This window comes from Bos indicus, chromosome 24, assembly GCF_029378745.1.
Source record: "Bos indicus isolate NIAB-ARS_2022 breed Sahiwal x Tharparkar chromosome 24, NIAB-ARS_B.indTharparkar_mat_pri_1.0, whole genome shotgun sequence".
Lineage (NCBI taxonomy): Eukaryota > Metazoa > Chordata > Mammalia > Artiodactyla > Bovidae > Bos > Bos indicus.
This window is the reverse complement of record NC_091783.1, coordinates 34,910,654-34,929,386: the sequence shown is the minus strand read 5'-3', so window position 1 is coordinate 34,929,386 and position 18,733 is coordinate 34,910,654. Positions and strand designations below refer to the sequence as shown.

Below are 18,733 nucleotides of genomic sequence, written 5' to 3'. Positions count from 1 at the left end.
TAGTTGGTGATGGACAGGGAGGCCTGGCGTGCTGCGATTCATGGGGTCGCAAAGAGTCGGACACGACTGAGTGACTGAACTGAACTGAACTGAAACAATTTCAGAAAAAAACTAATTCACAGATAATATTTTGGTAATGTTAAGAATTGTGGGGGCTGAGAATATCCATATTTTAGGGGCATGCTCCTAAGCCTCTAAAACATATTATGTTCATAACACAAGCTTTAAAAAACATATTATTTAGCTCTGAAAACACTTAACACATTAGTTACTACCCAGGGGAGAATTAGGTACTAATAAGATTAGCAACAAGTAGAAAATCCAGGGAAATAGCCCATAGTTATTCAACACATTCAATACTAATATTTTTATTCTTTTAGAATAATTTAGAACAGTAATGAAATGGTGATCTTCAAAATGGGGCACAGAGACTAGAGGTTGTACAAGGTACATTGTGGTACAGAAAGAAAACATTAGAGCTCTTATCTATATTTTTAGCTTATACATAAAATCTTTTTATTTTTGTACATATTGAAATTGAAGGATTAATTTGTTACTGTATATAACATAATAGTGCATATAACAAATATATATATACATTAGCAGTGTTGTCCTCTAAAACATTTTACTGTGGCACTTACTCCGAAAAATTTGGAGACATTAGGTGTTTAAAATGACTTACTTATTCACGGAAGACTGGAGGCAAGTTGTCAAATAATAATTAAAAAGCAGCCAGTTCAGTGGTTTCTCCAGTGACTCCGAGCAAGCAAAGGTATTCCAACCAACTGAAAAAGTTGCAGCTGCCTTCAAAGGAGTTTTTGGTCCAATTTTGCCCAAATAATTTAAAAGCAGCATTCTAAAATGAGGAAAAACAGAACACAGTGATTAATTCGTTCTATATCACAAGACATCCTGTTTCTAATTGTGGACTTTTAACCACGGAGAAGAAACATATAAACCAATGTGTCTAACCCTTTATCTTGGAAAACCATGAAAATACCTTCTTTCTTTCCTTCTGTTCACATATTTATCTTGAGAATGGATAAATATGGATAGGGAATTTGAGAATGGGACAAAGCATACAGTTGTTAGTTAAATGTGTATCTTTCTTGGAGGTAAAACATCAGGAAAATCCATCGTAAGAGTGGTTTTCTTTTTTGAAAATTATATTGGGGTCTATTAAAACTTTGCAATTCCCTGGCCCCTGGCCCCCTAGCTGAGTATTTAACTTATTATGGGAGGAGTGTTTCAGGCAAACTTTTTCTATAAAGGGCCACAAAGCAAATGGGTTCTGGTGGCCCTAAAAACTCAGTCACAACCATCAATACTTAACCCTGTGACTGTATTTTAAAACAGCCGTAGACATGTGTGAAGGAATGGACATGGCTGTGTTTCAATAAAATATTATATATGGACATTGAAATTTGAGTTTCATATACTTTTCACATGTCGTGAAATAATTCTTCTTTTCCAACCATTGAAAAATATAATAACCATTCTTGGCTCTTGCACAAAAACAGTCAGATTTGGCCTCCGGGTTGTGGTTTGCCAATGCTTGACACAGGTGAAAAATCACAAGGAGTGGTTTTCAAATGTGTTTGCACACTGAAGTCACCTGAGGAGTTTTAAAAACTGATTGATCTGGGTCTCACCTTGAGATTCGGAGTAATTGGTCTGGATGGCCATTCCAATTGTCTGTGCATCCTTGCTCCCTGGGCTTCCCAGGTGGTACTAATGATAAAGAACCTGCCTGCCAATGCAGGAGACATAAGAGATGCAGGTTTGATCCCTGGTTCGGGAAGATCCCCTGGAGGAGGGCATGGCAACCCACTGCAGTATTCTTGCCTGAAGAATCCCATGGACAGAGGAGCCTGGCGGGCTCGAGTCCATGGAGTCACAAAGAGCTGGACATGATTGAAGCAACTTGGCACACATGCACGCCTCGCTCCCTACAGCTCCTTGTCTAGAGTTAGACTTCCTCAATTGTGGCAGAGCAATCAACCCTAAAGTCACTTGTTTTCTTTTCCTGCTCCCTCCTGCTGTTTGTCCTTATCTCCTTTCACATATTTTCCTCTTGTTCTATCATTTTTCCTGATTCTACTCTAGTTTTACTTTGGTAAAAGGGACAAGCATGGAATTTAACACAGTACACCAGAAATCCAAGTATGACATTTACAACTAAGAGAAAGGATAATAGTATAAATTCTGTTTCTATTTTCCATCCTTTATTTCTCCAATTGCTCAGGTTCTGAAATGAGTAAAAATTCTCTCTCATTCTTTTTTTTCCAACCCAGATGGACTACAGAGTGAATGAGAGATATTAGATCAAAAATGGAGATTTCGGGGTTTGCTGGTTTTTTGGGTATTTTTGCTGTTGTTGAATGAGGTTTGTTGGAAATGTTACAGCAAAAAGACAGAAATGGCTCCACGCTGTGTTTTGAAATTCATCCCAGCTGTAGACTAAGTGACCTGCAGGCTGGACAGATGCCAAAAACCAAGAGCTTCAGCATTTCCATCATGTCAGAATCTCCTTCAGTGATTTCCTGATCCAGGGCAGAGACCTCAGGCTGGAGATTTCCCTTTTGAGAACAACTCTTCATAACGACTGCATTCCTTTTTTTATTGTACATAGCTCCCTAAGCTAGTTAAGGGATAATGCTTCTCTCCTGCAAAGGGGTCATTCCAGTGTCTAGTTGTGGTGGCCCAATTCTTTGGCTGGCAGTCAAGAGGTTTCTGTGAGGCTGGTGTAAAGGGCAAACTGAAAGAGCTAGAAACGAACCTCGAAGGAGCAGGAAGCACCAAGAATAGCTGTGACCGAGTAGGTGGGGACACTTCCTGGTTATTACTCAGGAGTAAAATAACATCAAGATATCACCCCATAAAAAGGCCATGTCACTTTGATAAGAAAAAGACTCCCTTTTTTCACCAAGAAAAAAAAAAAAGCAGATAGAAAAGATAAAGAACTCACAGATTAAGAGATTTAAGAGACATAATCTGTCCATATGTGGACTTTATCTGGCTCATGCCTCAAACAAACTGTAAAAACCAGCCAACAGATTGACAGTGAAATGAAATACTGACATCGAATATTTGATGACATTTAGGAATTACTGTTAGCTTTGTTCAGGTGTAATAATACACTGTGGTGAGTTGTTGTTATTGTTTCTTAAGAGACTCTACCTGTCAGAGACCCATAAATCTCTATAAATGATGTCTGAAAATTATTTTAATGTAATCAGAGTTGAGAAGGAATGGAGGGTAGATTATCCTTGAATTGACAGTCATTGAAGCTGGGGAGATGAATATTTATGAGGAATCATACTCTTTCTACTCATATATACTTGGAAATTTCTATACATTTTTAAAGCTAGTCTAGGAACCCAATGGGAGACTGGAATGTGACCAGGTCTGGAGCAGCGTGGATTCCTTGGTGAGACTTAGTTCTGGCTCAAACTGCTGCTTGGCCCCAGGCATAACAGGCGTGGGGATCACCCAGTCTGGGCATAAGGGTCTTAGATGCTTTTGTCTGCTGCATCTCCAAAAGGAAAAAAATGTATCAAGCTATAAACCACATCCCAGAGTGGTAAACCCACTTGGGAACATGTCTCAGTGCTAGGCAACTAGAAAGGGGACTTCCCTTTCAACAATTTACAAGACATTAATATTCAACCAGCTGCAAAGGCTAATGGTCAAGTTCTGCCTTCAGGCACTGAGACTTCAACTCGACAAGAATAGGCATTTCCCAGGAGCCTCTGAATAAAGAATCAGGGCCTGTTTACATAAAGTCTGGCTTTTTAAAAATTCAAGAATTTATATGACTAAGGGAAGAAAGTTCAGCTGCCACCCTGTCCTTTAAGGTTCTCATTGTGGGGCAAAGGAAAAAGTGAAATACTTTTCTTTAAGCACAATTCACAGATTTTGTCTGGGTTTTCTGCCCTGATTCAGACTTCTTCCTTTTTAGTAGGTCAAGTCCGACCTTCCATGCTAATGTAAGAAACGTATTCTTTGCTTCTTAGTTTTATGCTTATCAGAGTCTAAAAAACTACGGTGAGAGCCAATCTTTCAGAGCCCATCATTTGTAAAGCTGTTCATTTTCAAGTAAGCATGCTCGCAAGACATTTTGAAAATTGACAGATACATTGACTATAGAATTAAGAAAAAATATTTTCTGTTTCCATGTGTTTGCTGATTTTGGACAATGGTTTAGGTCCTCTAAGCACAGCAAAATGCCATATAATAAAAATTTTGTTTTTTATTAAAGCTCACTATTACTACAACAACAACAACAAAAACACACAAAAAATTAGCACAAATGAGGCTAGGCTTTCCTGGTGGCTCAGATGGTAAAGAATCTACCTGCAATGAGGGTGACTCGGGTTCGCTCCCTGAGTCAGGAAGATCCCCCTAGAGAAAGGAATGGCAACCCACCTGAGTATTGTTGCCTGGAGAATACTATGGACAGAGGAGTCTGGTGAGCTACATACAGTCTGTAGGGTCGCAGAGAGTCAGACACGACTGAGCAACTAACATTTTCATCCAACCATATGTGATAAAATATGAGCAACCCAAACATTTGCTTTTAAATGCCCATTTAGCTTATGGTCATCAGAAAGAGACAGGCACTAGGACCACTTCCCTCTAGGACATTTTAGAAAGGAAAAATCTTACCCTCCCATTGACACTCCTGCTGCCAGAAATGGAGCAGAAGGGTACAGACTGTGGACGTGGTGAATGACTGTCTCCAAGTCTTCAGTGTTCGAACAACAGTAAGTCCTTGGCGTCTGCAAGCAACAACAGGTAAAGCACAAAAATTAAAATTGGGAGGGGAATCATTTGTGTAACACAGAAATGTAAAAAAGAGCAAAAAGTCATAACTGGGAGAAAATGACCTTTGTTTGCACACACTATATGAGTCAGGATAATTTTCCATTTTCTGTCTTGCAGTTCAAATTTATGCCATTTAGAGTCAGTACTACCCGAGTTGGCACTAACAAAAGACTCTAATCACACAAGGAAGTCTGGAGGGAAATGGGACAAGACCAATATAAATACCTTAAATTAGACAGATATGCAATACTCTATTCAAATGTGTCTCTAACTAAAGAACAGAGTCAATTTAGGAAGAAAAAGTGGAGAACGATACTTTTTTATAGGAAACCAACAACAATTTAGGCCTGACAATGCCAAAGCAATTATTTTTTTAATATATAATTTTATTTATTTATTTATATTTTTGGCTGTGCTGGGTCTTCATTGCTGCATAGGCTTTTTTCTAGTTGTGGCAAACAGGCGCTACTCCAGCTAGGCTCTACGTGCGTGCAGGCTTCAGTAGCTACAGCATACGGCGGCAGTTAGCTGTTTCATGGCATGTGGGATCTTCCTGGACCACAGATCAAACCCTTGTCTCCTGCACTGGCAAGCATATTCTTTACCACTGGGCCACTGGGCAAGCCCCAAAGTAATTCTTACTAAAAAAAAAAAAAACAACAACACAATCAAGCAAACAAAAAAGGTTTTCAATAATCCACAAAAAAATCTAAACTGTAACTCCTTCCTGCTCAGGTATAACCTGAATGCTGTCTACCAGTGAAGGAGTGTGATTTTTTTTCTGACACTGCCTTCACTCTAGATCAAGCAACATGCAGTCTGCTTTATTAATTAGATATTTTCTTTTTCAATAAGACTTCCATATAACCCCAGCTGCGCTACACTGAAAACAGACACTTAAAATGTTAAAATATGTAAAGCTGATTATGCCTCAATACATAATGCATTAAAACAAATGATTTTCATGTGAACTCCGTCAATAAGGGCTCTGTTTCCAGCAGAAAAGCTTCACAGATGCTTTATTTGAGATCTGGGAGCAGAGGGCAATCCTGTCTGTACAATGTATGTGAGAGTGTGTGCATGAATAAAGTATGCATGAGATAAAATAACTAGAAACTTAACAACAAAGAGATAAATCTGGTAACATTGCCCTAATAAAAAAGCCAAAACCAGTTATCTGTACAACCCGGATGGTAATATTCCAATAAAATATGACTGGAAGATTATGTGTCACCCACCATTCAATCACTAATGCGTAGTCTGAGAAAACTTCAATTTTCACTGATCCCTGCAACTAAACTCAAGGTTAAAACACTCCTATTTCCTACTACCATCTTTTTGAGATCTGCAAATATAAAACTCTCCAAAAGACAAATGTTAACCTCACAGGATTTACAATGGCTAACACTTATTGAATAATTAAATTTGTGCCCACAAAACCCCAAGGCAGACCCTATTTAGGAAACTGAGTTATTAATAGAAAATTGAGTTTAGAGAGGTTAAATAATTCCTGTAAACTCAAGAACAGCTAATACACGATGAAGCTGAGATACTTCCAAAAATACTTTGTGATTAAATGCATTTGAGGGGCACAAATTCAATGTAAAATCTAAACAGACCAATGTCTACTACCATGCTTATTCATAGTAACTGCAGAATTTGTCACAAAAATTCAGGTGAAAAAAAAATATCCTTTAGCATTTTTACTGTATTTGTGTTTATTCACACTGCATAGCTTTAAATTTTCTGTATTATTTAATATAAACAGTTACCAACACATATTCTTGTTATGCAGGCTTCAAGTGAAGTAAGTGTATACATGTGTATACACACTTGCACACACAGATACATGAACATACACACAGAGTTGGTGGTGGTGGTTTAATCTCATGCCTGACTCTTTGCAACCCCATGGTCTATAGCCCACCAAGCTCCTCTGTCCATGGAATTCTCCAGGCAAGAATATTGGAATGAGTTGGCATTTCCTTCTCCAAGAGGATCTTCCTGATTGGAATCCACATCTCCTGCACTGCAGGCAGATTCTTTACCACTGAGCCACCAGGAAAGCACACACAGAGTTGCTGCTGCTGCTGCTGCTGCTAAGTCACTTCAGTCGTGTCTGACTCTGTGCGACCCCATAGACAGCAGCCTACCAGGCTCCCCCGTCCCAGGGATTCTCCAGGCAAGAAAACTGGAGTGGGTTGCCATTTCCTTCTCCTATACACGAAAGTGAAAAGTGAAAGTGAAGTCGCTCAGTCGTGTCCGACTCCTAGCGACCCCATGGACTGCAGCCCACCAGGCCCCTCAGTCCATGGTATTTTCCAGGCAAGAGTACTAGAGTGGGGTGCCATCGCCTTCTCTGCACACAGAGTTAGGGTATGATTAAAAATGGCCAGGGAAAATTATTAGGATCTTAGTGCCAGGAATGCCTGTGGATAACAGCTGTTTCCTTATTTACAAGTGGGAAACCCAAAGCTCAGTAAGGTTGGGTAATTTACCAAAAGTCACAAAGTAGCAAAGGTCAGGGTTTATATTTGTAGTAAGTAAACTAGTTATCATAAAGCACTAGGATTCCATGAGATGTTTAATAAGCAAATCGATTATCTGGGACCCTCAGAGATAGGAGCTTCTCTTTCCCTTAATGTTTTTCTCCCAAATGGATTACACTGAGTTGGAAACCAATAACGCTGGTGTGGAAATGTTAGCTAGTTAGAATAGGAAAAAGGAGTTCAGAAGGGCTGTGGCTGAAAGACAAGGAAGGGAAAAGCCCGCGAAAATAGAACAAAGGAAGGTCTGAGGACCTCAGGTAAAACAAATAGCACTCCTGGCTAGCCCAATTTACATAGGACGGCCCGGGGGGTGGGGGTTGGGGGGTGGTAAGAAACATAAGAAGAGGAGCCAAAGGGCCAGGGGTCTCTCTCCTGAGAGCACATGCTCTCTTTCGCTCTCTTTCCTGCGCACGCGCCCTCTCTCTCTTCACGTCGCATCTTTTGGGTTAGCATGCCCTCACACCTTGAGGATGTATTTTCCTTTATTTTCTAAATAAAACTGAGCTGCAACACTGTCTGAGAGCTGTGACGTGCCGAGGGCTTTAACGTCCATCGCTTCACATTTTTGTTGTGATGAGACAGAACCGAGGAAATTACACACTCCCCTAACATCTATTTAACCTGGCTGAAACAACCTGGACGCGGACCCCTGCAAAGAGGAGGCCAAGCAAAGCAGGAGCCCAACTCAGCGAAAGCTCCCATGGTGGAAGCAGAACGTGAAGAAAACCCAGTGCAGGGGAAGTGACAAGAAGCCCAGCGTGCTGGAAACCGGAACAGGGAAAAACTAACTCAGCAGAAAGCTCACATGGCTGTCTCAGATTCCAGAAGACCTCCGGTTAAGGTAGGAGGCCCTCGGTGCTATGGCTGGAGGGACATATGCCTAACAAAATCTTTCTTCCTTTAAAATCTCTCGTTTCTTGTTTCCTCAAACCCCGCCACGAACAGGCGAGCGGCAGTGGGCACAAGTAGGGACTCTGGAGAGGCTACTTCTCAGTATGTCCCTAAGGCTCCACTCTCTGCTGAGCCCCAGTAGCTGTTACCCAAGGTGGTGGGGGTTCTTCTGTCCTTAATCTTCTTTGTGCCAAGGATCAAGCCAATGAAAACTGTGAGCACAGGTCAGGTATTCAGCAGATTTTCCAGCAGGCCATGAAGGGGATTCCTTGGCACGTTTTTTCTTCTGCTTTTTCCTCCCATCCTTCAGCTCCTCTCTCCTGGGACTTAAGCCTGGCCAAAACCCATGATGAGTGGCTTCAGGACCTAATGAAGCTCAGGCTCTGATGTCTCATTGCAAAAATTCAGTGAGAGACACAGAGATAGGTGAGAGGTGGATTTGTTAGGAGTCAGAGAGAAGTACACTCTTCAGAGTGTGGACCATTGCAGAGGGCAAGTGCTTCCACCAAAGGAATTGGTCTGGCTAGGTTTTGCAAGCTGGGTGAATTCATATGCTAATGAGTGGGAGGATCATCCCAACCACGGGGGAAGCACTCACTCTTCTGTCTTTTGACAGTGCCTTGGAGCTGTTCTGTAATGCTCAAAATTCTCCAAGCCAGGCTTGAGCAATATGTGAACCGAGAACTTCCTGATGTTCAAGCTGGTTTTAGAAAAGGCAGAGGAACCAGAGATCAAATTGCCAACATCCACTGGATCATGGAAAAAGCAAGAGAGTTCCAGAAAAACATCTATTTCTGCTTTATGGACTATGACAAAGCCTTTGACTGTGTGGACCAGAGTTGGACTGTGAAGAAGGCTGAGCGCCAAAGAATTGATCCTTTTGAACTGTGGTGTTGGAGAAGACTCTTGAGAGTCCCTTGGACTGCAAGGAGATCCAACCAGTCCATCCTAAAGGAGATCAGTCCTGGGTGCTCATTGGAAGGGCTGATGCTGAAGCTGAAACTCCAATACTTTGGCCACCTCATGCGAAGAGTTGACTCATTGGAAAAGACTTTGATGCTGGGAGGGATTGGGGGCAGGAGGAGAAGGGGACAACAGAGGATGAGATGGCTGGATGGCATCACCGACTCGATGGACATGAGTTTGAGTGAAATCCAGGAGTTAGTGATGGACAGGGAGGCCTGGCATGCTGTGATTCATGGGGTCACAAAGAGTCGGGCATGACTGAGTGACTGAACTGAACTGATCAAAGAATCCTCAGATATCAAGTAGTGCTGATGGAAAATCCAGGCCTCACTATATCCCCTTGTGAGGTTCTTAACCCAGCCACCCTCCTGCCTACCCCTGAGGGCTCTCCCCCTTTCACTCTTGCCTAGAAACCTTGGACCAATGGACAAAACCCCAAGAGGGATTGTCAGAAGATCCTCTGACCAATCCTGAGGAAATCTGGTACACTGATGGAAGCAGCTTTGTCTTGGACGGAAAAAGAAGAGCTAGATATGCAGTAGTCTCCAATTTTGAGACCATAGAGGCTAAACCTTTGCTACCAGGTACTTCAGCCCAATTAGCTAAGCTCATAGCCCCGACTCTAGCTTTAGAGCTGGGAGAAAGAAAGAGTAGCCATTTACACTGACTTCAAGTATCCCTTTCTGGTGCTACATGCACATGCTGCTATTTGGAAAGAAAGAGGCCACTTGACCACCTGAGGGTCCCCAATCAAATATGGTGATCAAATCCTTAGACTTGGAGGTGGTCCATCTGCCCACTGAGGTTTCAGTCTCCCACTGTAAAGGACGCCAAAAAGGGAGCATGGAGTGGCACGGAGGAACCAAGCAGCTGATCAGGCAGCTAGGAGAGCAGCCTTACAGAACAATGACCTAATAGGCGTTGCCACCTTAGTTCCGCAGACTAATTTGCCAGAAACTCCTTCATATACTGAAGGTGAGACTCATAAACTATGAGTGAGAGCTTTCAAGAAGATCATATGGGGTGGTTCCAAAAGGAGGGACTCCTTTTTCTGCCTCAGAACCTCCAATGGAAGTTGGTTAACTGCTTACCTGCCACCACTCATTTAGTGGAAAAGACCCTCCAAAGATTACTAGAAAGGTCTTTCAGAAGAACAGGCCTCCAAATGACTATAAGGCAAGTGGTCTCCTCTTACCTCACTTGCCAATTTAACAACACCCAAGGAGCTCAAAGACCCCAGCTGGCCCAGCCCGTCCAACGACGTGGGACCCACCCAGGAGAGGACTGGCAGATGGACTTCACTCAGATGCCAGTTCCTCCAGGGTATAAATACCTATTAGTCATGATAGATATATCCACAGGATAGATTGAAGGCTTTCCCACCCAGGCTGAGAGGGCTGAGGAAGTGATAAAAAATCTGCTCCATGAAATCATTCCAAGATTTGGTCTGCCCAGGTCATCACAAAGTGACAGTGGGACATCATTTACTTCTAAGGTCACCCAAGGTGTCTCTAAAGCACTGGGCATTACTTATTATCTCCATTGTACCTGGAGCCCTCAGTCTTCAGGAAAAGTAGAAAGAGCCAATCAATTCTTAAAATCAGTGATAAAAAAGATAACCCAGGAGACCTCCCTGGGATGGAAAGGAGCTTCCATACCAGTAGCTCTCCTCCACATCCGTACTGCCCCTAAGGAATAGGTTGGTCTTGGTCCTTATGCGATGCTATATGGGAGACCTTTTGTTTATGTCAATGACCTCTTCCTAGATCCAGAGGCTCAGACTCCCCAGTCTTATACCATGGCCATTGGTCAATTCCAACAGGATATACGCTTGTGGGGTGTGAACCAGGACCCAAAAGATTCTAACAAGTCACCACTATATGCTCCAGGGACTCAAGTCCTAATTAAAGTCTGGAAAGATGGGTCCCCAAAGGCTCAACTCCAGCCCACATAGAAGGGCCCCTACCCTGTAATACTTTCTACCCCTACAGCAGTCAAAGTACCAGGACATGACTCCTACTCATGAGTCAAGCCGTGGAAGAAAACAGAAGAGGATACTCAATACACCTGTGAGCCCCCAGAGATCTCAGATACCTATTCAGGACTGCAAATGAGTGCCATTCTAATGAACACCCCCAAAATCTAGTTTCTGGGGATAAGATTTCTCAGGACAGCTCTAAAGAGCCAACGGCTTGGCAGGGGTTGTACTTCAAAACAGACAGGAGATAGATCTTCTGATCCCTGAATAAGAAGGCACTTGAGCCATCCTGGCAATGGGAATTTGGAGTTGACTAATGCCCCTACTAGTCCTTATTATGCCATATTGATGCTGCTTATGATTGCTCCATGTATTATCAATTGTCTAGATAGCATATTCAAAAGCAGAGACATTACTTTGCCAACTAAGGTCCGTCTAGTCAAGGCTATGGTTTTTCCTGTGGTCATGTATGGATGTGAGAGTTGGACTGTGAAGAAGGCTGAGTGCTGAAGAATTGATGCTTTTGAACTGTGGTGTTGGAAAAGGCTCTTGAGAGTCCCTTGGACTGCAAGGAGATCCAACCAGTCCATTCTGAAGGAGATCAGCCCTGGGATTTCTTTGGAAGGAATGATGCTAAAGCTGAAACTCCAGTACTTTGGCCACCTCATGCGAAGAGTTGACTCATTGGAAAAGACTGATGCTGGGAGGAATTGGGGGCAGGAGGAGAAGGGGACGACAGAGGATGAGATGGCTGGATGGCATGACTGACTCGATGGACGTGAGTCTGAGTGAACTCCGGGAGTTGGTGATGGACAGGGAGGCCTGGCGTGCTGCAATTCATGGGGTTGCAAAGAGTCGGACACGACTGAGCAACTGAACTGAACTGAACTGAATCCATTTTGTCTTGGCCCAGGTCAACAAGCCACAGCATGCAGTGCAAGTTCAACAAGGATATATAAAACTACCGCTGACCATGGAAAATATCACTGACCGTTAGATGGACACTGCTATAAGGACTCTGAGGCCTGAGACTAGAAAAAGGGGGAGGCCCAATGCCCCTCGCCATCCCAGTTCAGCAGGAAGTAGCCAGAAAGACCTTGATGCCCCTATTCCCAAAGAATTGGGCCTCCCATCTCTTGAGGGGGGAATGTTAGGTAGTTAGAATAGAAAAAAGCAGTCCAGAATGGTGGTGGCTAAAAGACAAGGAAGGGAAAAGCCCGTGAAAATAGAAGAAAGGAAGGTCCGAGGACGGGATCGAGGCCCTCAGGTAGAACAAACAGCACTCCTGGCTAGCCCAATTACATAGGGCAGGCCCAGGGGGAGGAAAAAACATATAAAAAGAGGAGCCAAAAGGCCAGGGTCTCTCTCCCGCACGTGCATGCTCTCTTTCCCTCTTCTCTTCATGTCTTTTGGGTCCGCATGCGCTCAGGCCTCGAGGATGTATTTTCCTTTATCTAAATAAAACTGTGCTGTAACACTATCTGAGAGCTGTGATCTGCCAAGGGCTTTAACGTCCATCGCTTCAAATTTTTGTTGTGATGAGACAAAACCGAGGAAATTACACTCCCTTAACAGATCAAAGCTCCCAGCATTCTGAAACTCAGCACACACAGAGCCTTTCTGGCCTCATCTGCCTGGTTCCAGCCCTTCCCTAGGCTCCCGTGATGACTGTGTCCCATCCTCCTCCGGCCACTGGCTTTCCATTTCCTGCTAGTTCCTGTCATTCTTCCTACCACCCCAAAAGGGAGGATTCAGTTCCGGAAGTTCTGTCATAGGCCTGCATCTGTTCATTCTCTGGTCCACACTCAGCTCCTGGAGGTCCCGTTTACCTTCACAGCTTCACCAAATACCTCTTGTTGTTCAGTCACTCAGTAGTGTCCAACTCTTTCTGACCCCATGGACTGCAGCACGCTAGGCTTCCCTGTCTTTCACTATCTCCTGGAGTTTGCTCAAATTCATGTGCATTGAGTCGGTGAAGCTATCTAACCATCTAATCCTCTTCCGCCCCCTTCTCCTGTTGCCTTTGGCTCCAACTAAACCTGAATCCCCAGGCTCTTCCTTCTTCCTGAGCTCCAGATGCAAATTCTAAAGTTCTAGAAGTAAAGTACTATCTGTACTTCAAACTCAAAATGCCCCAAAGCAAACCCTTTTATCTCTTCATGAAAATTACTAATGCTTCCCCTAACTTCCCGTTTTCCTATGAATGATGTCTGCATTTTCTTAGTTAAAACTGTAGGTGACATTGCCTTCTTCCTTTCCCTTAACCCACAGTCAATACACTTCCAAGTCCTATAGCTTCTTCCTCTCCAGAATCTTTGCAGGACACACAGGCAAGCCCTTCTTTCTACTCGAGTAAAGACCTGGTATATTAGATTCTCTCAGAAGGCCTCTGGGACAAAGGTGAGTGGTTCATTTGAAGGTATAGCAGTGAGTGGGAGCAGGGGAGTGGTGAGTCAGAACGGGTAGGAAGCAATCAGGAATGTTAGCCAGCAGTTTGTGGCTGTGCATGCCTGGGACTCAGTCCCATTGGGGCACTTTGGAAAACCGTTGAACAAAGCTCAAAGTTATCTCAACCGAGTGGCAAGGGAGCTGGTGGAAAAGGAAACGGCAACCCACTCCAGTATTCTTGCCTGGGAAATCTCATGGGCAGAGGAGCCTGGCGGGCTACAGTCCATGGGGTTGCAAAGAGGCGGACACGATTTAGCGACTAAGCACGCACAGTTAACTTCACCACTGGTGGAGGCATCCTGGAGATTAACCCCCCAGCACCTGGTCTGCCCTCAGTACAGGCTCAGCAGCCTTCTGTGGCTCGGGGCCCTCCCACCGCCACTGTTGGAGATGCGAGTGCCTGCGGTGGGAAGCCATCAGGTAAGCTAGATGGGAATGGTACGTGTCAAGAGGAAAAAGTCATGGGAGGGGTGTGGCACCAGCCTTCTCAGCTCCCAGGCCTTTGTACCTTTCGCTTGGACCATGAGGTGATACCCTCTGACATGGTTAACTCCCAGCCTTTCCTAATAACCATCCATAATCACACATCCCACTCACTGCGAGATTAATCTTCCTAGAGCTCTAATCAGGACAGAGTTTCTGATTAAAATGCTCCATTAGCTTTCCATTGCCGACTGAATTAAATACGAAGTCCCCTGTTGAGGCCCTTCCTAATATGCCCAGTCACCTTTCCAGCCCTGTGCTTCAGTGTTCCTCCATCTGTATGGATTCTGGGCCATGGACCCTGCCCCTCTCTCGTCTGCTAAGTTTCTCAATGCCCTTGCCACCTGTGTAAACTTCTGCCACGTGGCCTGCAAGGTCAGCTCTGCCTGTTGAAATGCCTTGAACTAATTCAATAAACATCAGACAAGAGGTCAGACTTGGCCCCTGTTATCCCAAGGAACTCACAGCCTTTCCCAATTCTATCCCGACTTGTCCTGGCCAGCCTGCTCCCAGCCCTTGTGATATATGTGAGGCGCTCTCTCTTACTATGACTCCTCTCCATCTCGGACAGTCATTAAACACTTGTCAGATTACACGGAAACACACAAGATGGAAAGTGAGATGACCTGGTAACTTCAGACATGCAAAACTATGTAGTTCTATCACACAACCTCTCACTACCTGACGGGGCTCCAGCAGGAAACATCGTATGCTTTCTTCATAGGACTTCACTCCCACTAAAGAAAGAATTCATCCAGGACACACAGCGAAGACATTTATGGGGGGTAATACATCAAATTGGCAGAAATTTTCTTCAGATTTGAAGATATAAATTTATAGCATCTTTTTAATTAAGTTAACTGGAGGATGATTACTTTACAATATTGTGTTGGTTTCTGCCATACATCAACATGAATATACACATGTCCCCTCCCTTTTGAACCTCCCTCCCACCTCCTACCCCATACCAACCCTTTAGGTGGTCACAGAGCATCGGATTTGAGCCCCAAGCTTCACGCAGCAAATTTCCACAGGCTATCTATTTTACTATGATGATGTTCATGTTTCAGTGCTACTCTCTCAATCTGCCTCACTCTCCTTTCTCCGCCATGTCTGCAAGTCAGCTCTTTCTGTCTCTGTCTCTTTCACTGCCCTGCACACAGGTTCATCAGTAACATCTTTCTAGATTACACATATATGTGTTAATAAATGATAGTAACATCGTTTTAGATAAAGCATGTTAGTTAATTCTCTTCTTCCCAACCCAGGGATTGAACCCAGGTCTCCTGCATTACAGGCAGGCTCTTTACCATCTGAGCCACCAGGGAAGCCCCAGTTGCTAGGGGCTACTATTAATATTATTACTAACAACTATCATATTGCAGTAATCCTTGCCTTATTTCATGCTTCCAGAACAGAGGTAAAGTAAGCCACATCTAATCACTAAAGGAAGGAAGAATGACCTGGCAGGATTCAATTGAGTGATGAACTCCTTTTATAGGAAAAAGAGAATGAGAAAGGTATTCTTCAAAAATTCAGAAAAATCTAAAGGAGAGATAACCTTCAAGCAGACATTGGACATAAGTATTTTTACAAGTTAGAATAATTTGATGATAATTACAAACCAAGATTATTCATATTGTTCAACTGCAACTATTATCAGAGAGAAACAATAGTAATTTCTTAAATGGCTATTAGAGTTAATTTTCTTTTTTTTTTTTAACACCAAAACATTTCATATTGGGATATAGCCGATTAACAATGTTGTGATAGTTTCGGGTGAACAGGGAAGGGACTCAGCCATACGTAAACAGGTACCCATTCTCCTTCAAACCCCCTCCCATCCATGCCGGCACATAACACTGAGCAGAGTTCCATATGCTATACAATAGGATTTTGTTAGTTACCCATTTTAAAAAAAGCAGTGTGTACATGACTGTCAGAAGTTAGTTTTTAAAAAAAGCTTTGATGAGAATAATGTAGTAAAATTAACTATAAATTATTTATACATAATAGATCAGAAAAGAATAAAGCATATATTTTATATTTATCTATGAATGATATCTAATTTACCCATAACTTCCAAAAAGTAGACACAGTGATTTCTCCTTATCCCGAAAGAGAATTTTCTTGTCCTGATTTAGAAGTCATTTGTTTTATAAAATGCAAATTTCCTTTAAAAAATGTGGGGAGTATAGAAAAAATTAAAATTCACCCTGTTAATCGGATAGCCTGACTCTCCCTAGCTATTCTGGGAGCAGATTAATTTGTTAATCTGAAGAAAAAGCCATAACCCGGGACCTTTCAATGCCTGCCGCATATCCTACACTGAACCAGGCCAGCTCATAAAAAGAGTTCAGTTTTCTGCCCAGAAAAAAATAAAACTGGAAAAGGTACACAAAGATCTTTTTTAAAATCACTTACATTTCACATTTACTCTAATGTCTTGGTAAACATCAAGAGCTTAAGATATTTCATTTTACAGTCTTCTTCTTACTAGCATTTAAAGGTCTGTACTTTGATATGATGATGCTTAAATAAACTCTGTGAGATCTTGTGCGGATGTAGGCTACCCCAAAAGGGATAATCCATTTATAATAGGACTAACTATGCTTCTGTCAACTACAAATTGGCACTTACCAAGAGCATTGCCAGCGACTGAACAACAAAGGCATTTGCCCGCTGCCTCTCCGGAGACTGAGCCCCATGCTGCTATAGCTGTTGACCTGCAACAACCCCTGAGGGACGGCAGGGGAGTGAGGCACGCTGGGCTCCAGGGAATCTGGTGGACTTTAGATAGTTGTATGTTTTTAGGAACAGATTTTTATGATCTCAATCCTGGCATCTCCTCATATCTAGAGAAGTACTAAATCCCTTCATGGTGACATCAGATCCTCATGACTAACAAAAAACCTTTTGTAAAATGAGTGCTTCATGGTATTGAACTCCCCCTTCACCAAAACCTTATATATTGACTTCCCCCCACTAGCCGCTTTGGAGCAGTCTCTCAGAGCTATCTGGGATGCAGCTTCCTGGGCTGCAGTCCTCATTTTGCCACAAATAAAACTTAACTCACAACTCTCAAGTTGCACATCTTTTTTAGTTGACACTTCTTAACTGCTCTCCCCGTTTTTGTCGTTGTATTGTTTTCTTTTCACTCAACCCACTCCCAGTCCAGTACTTAGTGAGCTGCTTGAATCATTCTTAGGAAAAGTGACCCTATTTCTGGAAGCTGAGTTTGTTAAATAAGGAGTCAGAGAAAACAAATGTATGTGCATCTCTAAGCAAAACCAGCTCTACAGTGAATAATCATTTCACCTCCGTGGATAGACATACAAAACCACCAGGTAGCCAAATATGCCTGAGAATTTAATTATTTAAAATAACCAACCACAAAACAAAGGGCCCCAGGAAATATCCTGGCCAACTCTGAGGCCAAGATGGCCTGTATGCCGTGTTCCTGCCAACATTCTGGATGGCTATCACACATGCTTACGCAGTCATGCTGCAAAGCGACTCTGATAAATGAGCACAGTTTGTTAGTGGCTTAGAGCAGATCAGCCACACAGACAGGAGTTCTCAGATCAGGATCCTGAGAAACCTGGGACTCCGCACCACCTCACAGTGATTTTCAGCCAGGCCTACAGAAAGAGGGCGTTAGGACAAAAACAGACCCGGGGACTCCACCCCAGGTCAAATGAATCAGAATCTTTGGAGGATGGCATTCAGAGATCAGAGATTTTTCGAAGTTCTTCAGAGGATCCTACTGTGCAGCCAGGGCTGAGAAGGAACTGCTCAAAGGGAATAAAGAACCAGGGTGAGAGCTGAGCCAAGAAAGGAGGAGGCTGCAGTGACAAGAATGACAAATCCTACCTAGAGTGACTGGGGAACAGGAACGTCTAGTTCTACAGGGATTGCCTGCAGCGCACGAAGTACTGCTAAACAGCTCACAGCAAAACCCCTGGCGGCTCAGATGGTCAAGAATTCACCTGCAATGCAAGAGACCCGGGTTCTATCAGAAAGAACCCCGGAAGGAAATGGCAACCCACTCCAGTATTCTTGCCTGGAGAATCCCATGGACAGAGGAGCCTGGCCAGCTACAGTCCGTGGGGTCACAAAGAGTCGAACACGACTGACTAACACGGCACAAAGAAACCGTTCAATAAATGGTAGCTGGTTATCACATCATTGTTGCTCCTAAAATTATAACTGTTATTCCTTAAAGATATACCATTCCTAAAATTCTTTTTCAAACTTATTTTTAATTGGATGATAATTGCTTTACAATGTTGTGTTGGTTTCTGCCATACAACAACATGAATCAGCCATAAGTATACATACATCCCCTCCCTCTGGAACCTTCCTCCCACCCCACCCCAACATCCCACTCCTCTTAGCTGTTGTTCAGTAGCTAAGTCATATCTGACTCCTTGCAGCCCCATGGACTGCAGCATGTCGGGTTCCTCTGTCCATAGGATTTCCCACCCCTCTAGGTTGTCACAGTCCTGCAGTCCATGGTATGCTGCAGTCCATGGGGTCGCAAAGAGTAGGGCACTACTTAAAGACTGAACAACAGATTGTCACAGAGCAG

General features: G+C 43.3%; 1 protein-coding gene across 1 annotated transcript in view; it reads right to left on the bottom strand.

The window, feature by feature from the left end:
• Positions 1-18,733, bottom strand: part of ABHD3 (abhydrolase domain containing 3, phospholipase) — a 49,801-nt gene that overhangs the window by 5,589 nt on the left and 25,479 nt on the right. The window contains exons 5-6 of the mRNA XM_070778852.1: positions 4,669-4,781; positions 683-856 (exon numbers count right to left, since the gene is read on the bottom strand). Coding sequence (XP_070634953.1) covers positions 683-856; positions 4,669-4,781 — 287 coding nt within the window. The remainder of the gene's footprint in view (positions 1-682; positions 857-4,668; positions 4,782-18,733) is intronic.